The 5,882-nt window shown below is 30.9% G+C and overlaps 1 protein-coding gene across 1 annotated transcript; it reads left to right on the top strand.

Annotated features, from left to right (window-relative positions):
- Positions 1–1,078: 1,078 nt before the first annotated feature.
- Positions 1,079–3,653, top strand: LOC106123344 (uncharacterized). The gene is made up of 2 exons (XM_013319603.1): positions 1,079–1,378; positions 3,227–3,653. Exons 1-2 carry the CDS (start codon positions 1,279–1,281, stop codon positions 3,361–3,363), a joined length of 237 nt encoding a protein of 78 aa, XP_013175057.1. The 5' UTR covers positions 1,079–1,278; the 3' UTR covers positions 3,364–3,653.
- Positions 3,654–5,882: the final 2,229 nt, after the last annotated feature.

Here is a 5,882-nt window from a genome sequence, read left to right as displayed (position 1 = left end):
TGCGTCATTTACCTCTTAAGGAAGCTTGTAAGACGGTGTCATCTCTCGCCTCCGCAATGACTCATGTCAACACAAGAAATGATCTCATCTCTTGTACTCAACATGGACATCATTATTTAAAATTAATTACTTTACTATTATTACAACTTAAGTGGACTTTATAACAAATAGATTGATTTTTATATTACTGATCGCCGTACCCAGAGTGATTATGTGGTCTCCATTAATGTATAATGTTATGACGAAATTTTAGTGAAGATTTCTTAGTCAATACTATTAAGAAGTAGTCAGTACTAAATATCAAGTTTTTAAAGCATATTTCATGATCCTGACTCCGAATTATCGCTTAAAGTAACGATCAATAGATCCATTTTTTTTGTGAGATAACGATACTATAGAATCTTTTATTCCATTTTAATTAATCTAGCTTTTTTATATAATTTCTAGTTACTATTGTTTGTTCTCTTTAGATTATAAAATTATTACTCAACTTATAAAAATTTAATTTAGGCCTCTTTCCCTTCCCACCCTTTTTCTTATAAGGAAAGGATGGGAAGTGGAAGTGGACTTTCCGGATGACAGGATACATATACTTTTTTTCTGTGCATCCTCTCCTCCGTCGATTTAAGGTAGGCAACGCTTATGCAATTGCGTATGTCTGTGGGCAATGGTCACTTCGCTATTTCAGCGATTTCAGGTGGCCGCTCGCTCGTTTGCCACCTTATGATAAAAATGATATTGTACATACGCAATATAACTTGTAGGAAGTCATTGGCTCCTTTAATACAGGGAGACCTAGAAAAGGAGCCAAGGTTATAATGAACCAGATTTGTTAAATGTACTATAAAGCTTTATTATTTATTTTAATAAATCGAATGGCATTAAATATTTAATTTAAAAGTTATAAGCATAGCATAAAATAAATATAAAAAAACATGTTTCTTACTTATCAATGTCACTTTCGCTCTAACGAACCCAAATACAAACCTTTTCGTATTTTATTTACAAAAATGCCACCTTTTATTTTTACCGCAGTCTACCAGGACAACGGTACAAGCCTACGCTAAAGTGATTTTGCTAAAAGCGTATTCATATTAGATTTTCGATCTTGTAATGCCAGCCGGTCGTATCGAGAATATCAGTGATACGTTCGATATTTTATTCGAGTCTATTCGAGTACACCGCTCGCCGCGACACGGAAGAGTGTCGAATAAATAAAGGATAAAATATATCCACTGTCGAGTTGCGCGATCCCGGTATATTTGGGCCATTTAAAGAATGAATTTTTGTCTGCTTCTCCTACTGTTGTCGGCCTGTATTTTTGGCTCTACTTACGGGATGCTGTATCGACGGGACTCCGATAACGTTCTGAAGCCCGGTAAGTCGCTTTTGATAACACATTTCGAATGACAAATAAACACTTCGGTGAATTGATACGGTTCAATTCTGTTGTTATTAGAATAATAGATTGTTTTATTTCGTGTTATAACAGTGTATTATTATTTAAGAATTGTCAAAATACTGAAACCATCTGAATAACACTTCATCAAAATGTGACCTCTTCTTAAAATTGTGTCGACTGTATTTGATAGTTTTTGTGTTTGATATGTTATAGTGAAATATTTATTATTCTTTACAGTTTTTTTTATAAATAGCTAATAATACCGCAACATAACCTTAATTAAAAAAACCGATTGACTAATGCTTTCATAGATAGAATAGCACCATCTATTGGCTACATTTTAAAACAAAGATTTTAATTTAATCAAAATGAACTCTGGCATTATTATAAGACCTTTTTAATTTTACAATATTCTTAAAAAAATGATTTAAAACGTTAAAAAAGTTATGGTGAGTAAGATCAAAACCCGTTTTTCGCTCATTTAGAAATTAATTTTTCCCATCCATTATATGTTTTCTGTGCCGATTTAATACTGACCATTATACCCTGGGTAAGAAGACAATCAAGGCAGGACACTAAAACTCTGTGCATCTTGTTGATATAAGATGACATTAGATATAATATCAGTATGTTCGCACTACCAAAACATTCACATCGAAACACTTCTTACATTATTTTTTTCAAACGGAAAGTACTAGAAGTTTTTTAAGATTTTTGACGGAGCGTGTTCATGGTTACAGTAACATTCAAATATCTTGATGACCAACTTTTAATATCAATAAAAAATACAGCGTAAAATGATACAGTATTACCAGCGAATGTTTCGTTATTATTTAAAATTAAATGGATGCAGGTTTACTCACGGTATTGCCTTGAGTTCACAAACTTCGTGTCGTGCGCAAAGTGCACTTTCGAAATACAAAGTCATGTTTACAACCTTTCCGTGGTATATAGAAAATAATTAAAAATAACATTTACATATTAAATTCATCTCTATAACTCAAATGGAAGTTAGAAATATTATTTTCGCTACATAAAGTACGTAAAATAATAGCGATGATAATATGTTTTTGTATAACTTTTCTGAATTTAAATAATTGTATTTATAAAAATACCTACAAGAAATCTAAAGTGCTAGGGTGACAATAATTTCCACAAAGCGAAGGAATAAAAGTGTCTCAATTAAGAGTGGATTGTAACTCAAAGTAACTTTAAGAGTTCATAATAACTTTTATAATAAAGTGTGAACGCGGTCTTTGAACAGAACTGTGCAGAGACTGCATTAAAAAGCTTAAGACTGGTCGCCCGGCCTTGCATTACCAAGTAACGGGCCAGGGTCAAGATTGTATATGGACCTGTGTTTGTCACTTAACATAAAGTCATGCGTAACGTAACTAAATTAATATTGATATCTATTTAATTTTAATAAAATACATTAATATCAGCGAAGATAACGAAAAGTATGAATTATTGAAGAACCAAAGAAATATGCTTATGAACAGTACTTATAAGCGCATTTGAGGATTATTTTTGGATGGATGAGAAGTAAAAAATATCCTCAGGCACACCCACACAAATACACTCATCAGACGAAACACGGAATCAAATTTGAATTCATGTTTGTCTTCTGAATGTGCGTGGTATTGCACCGAACGGTCTACACTGCGTCTACAAATACCGATTTGCTAGTGACCTTGAATGACCTTGGTAATTTACAAATCAAACAAAACAAATCACAAGCTAGTTTGATGCGATCGCAATTCGTATACATAATATTAATTTCAAAATGAATATTCTGTTACAATAACATTTCTCTCGTTTCAGATCTTCTGCCGGTATCTTCAACTGTTATGCCGCTTCCGTTTTATTCTGTATACGGATTCGAAAAGAAATTGCTCCGTGACAAAAATAAAAAGCGACCCGAGGGGAAAATTTCACTTATCACGAAACACAATCAATAAATACAAAATAAAAATGCAGAGTTTAAATGTTTTTATCACCTAGTATTGTAAAAGTAGTTTATAAAGTATTTATTATTTATGTTTTTGTACTTCAGTAGATGTAAGTTTACGAAGACGAAGAATGAAGATGTAATGAACAGCATTTATGAAAAAGCAAGTAAAGTTATCTTGTACGTCATGCAGCTATTAAAATAAGAAATCAACTGATATTATTAGCCCTGTATAAATTAATGTTTTACTCCATTTGGTTGCTTAACTATTCAAGTACATTTGACAAACTAAATCATCAACATAGTCTTTTCCTTCGTTGTCTTTTGTTATGTTCAAAAATCTAAAAATGCTTCAGTAAACCTATATGGGTACATTGAACTACATTTCAGCTTTAAAAATAAATGTAAAAGATGGAGTATTTCGAATCTTCAATTTGGAAAGTTGAAATTTATACACCGAATAACCACACAAAGGAATATACGTAAATGCAAAAGTAGGTACGTTGAATACACAAACCTTCAATAAAGCTCCTGAGCATATTTGCACAGCTCCAATGCGCTGCTGAAACTTTAGCTCGGTTTTGTCGAGTTGATTTTGGAAACAACATACATTGTACTTGTATTTGTATTCTATTTAAAAACATATCAAAAGTAAATTCCTTGAAATCATATTTAAAAATTAACAATTCTTTAAAACACATGTTACTAAAAAAAATTAAGATTAAAATTCGAAGTAAATTTTATTTAACTTCTGTAAGGATAGATAAAACGAAACAAAATATTTAAGTTCCTAATATTGCTCAGAAACATGATTACTCATTGTAAACACCAAACACTAGTCTAAACCAACTTGTGTCTCAAATATTAGCTACTACACCGATATGGCTAATTATGTTTACATTTGAAATGGCAATACCATATAGCTCTGTGGTTAGCTTCGAAATAAAGTCTATTTCCTGCTAACCTAACATGGAAAGAGCGTTATTTTTTGTCAAGGAATAAAAATATGTAGATCGTCTAAAACAAATTTTGATTATAATAACCATAATGTTAACAATTTTAATCAAAATTGGTATATAGATAGTGAATGATTAAACGAAATTAGTAAAGTAGAGGTATTAAATACAGACAGATGCTATTGTTGAGGTCTTTTAAATGACAATGAGTAAATTCAATATTTCTAACGACGTCGTGGTTTCTCCGGGCAACATGTCCAAAGTATCCAAGAACTCGTCGGTAGCATATAGTGGATAACTTTATATAGACATTCAAAATGTTCTTTACCCTAATTTAGCCTTTATTTCATCCAGAAATTTCATCATTATAAATAAAACAAGAGGAGATTATTAAGTGCATCTAGTAATATCTGAAATTTATCGAATAAACACATTTTTTTATAAGAACTGAGTTCTATCGATTGCTTTATATATACTTATACTAAAACATATGTACACATGAACCCATTTAATCCATATTGCGGCTAAGCGGATTACGTTCAACATCCATTAAATTATTCTCTTGATATTCGCAGAAAATTAATGTGTAGATAGACATACATACATACAACATATTTAAGTGCATTCTACTTAAGTTATAGAGCTTAAGTCCGAGCTTAGAATTCGCTTAATCCTTAAAACGGAAATATAAATAATTGATTAATTGTACGAGAATTTTCTAACTTAATTTGACCTTCCTATTATTACTACATACAGTTTTTCTATTTACGAATGATTAGTTTGACAATTGACACCTATGAAGTATCGAAATAATTTTTGGGATGATAATTGTCGTTTTTAATAGACGGGTGTCATAGTTTTGGACCGTACTCGCATAACGGACATCATTCGAGGATCGGTCCTATAATAAAATTAATCGAATAGGTTGTTTGATTGCTTATCGTTGTCTTATAATTTCCTTTTCATATATTTTATTTATAAACTAAGACAGTTATTCTTGTTCATTAACTTTAGATAGACATTCAAAATTTTCTTTAGTCTAATTTATTCCTATAAAATGATGGTAAATTTTTCATTCATATTTAAAGCTGTGCTACATCCAGAAGTTTCATCATTATAAACAAAGCAAGGGGAGATAATGAAGTGTATTGAATCTGGTAACTTCTGTAATTTATCATTTAAGATACTCTCGGGTATCGCTTCGTAAATTTTCCGGAGACAGCAAAGTTTTAAAGATTTATCAGCTCGCATCAATTGCTCTTGTTTATGAGAAGGTAAATATGACTTAAAATTTAATTTTACATAAGTATACTTTACGTTTGACACTTATTTAATGCGACATATTAAGGGGCTATAAGGTATATTGTGGTATATTTATTTAGCTCTACTTTTTAATAATGCTTTGCTATAATTAAAATTACACTATATTCCTATATTCTTTTCCAATGTAGTCAACTTATAAACACAGAAAAGATGAAAAAATCTTACAATCTAAATAGGTAATTTGTACAATATTTGCATATACCACTTTCTATTCATTTAAAGGCATTTGCCTGAACACGAGGGCGTAGGT

This window comes from Papilio xuthus, unplaced genomic scaffold (assembly GCF_000836235.2).
Source record: "Papilio xuthus unplaced genomic scaffold, Pxut_1.1 DF826115.1, whole genome shotgun sequence".
Classification (NCBI taxonomy): domain Eukaryota; kingdom Metazoa; phylum Arthropoda; class Insecta; order Lepidoptera; family Papilionidae; genus Papilio; species Papilio xuthus.
The sequence above is the reverse complement of the archived record's forward strand: the minus strand, read 5'-3'. Positions and strand labels throughout refer to the sequence as shown.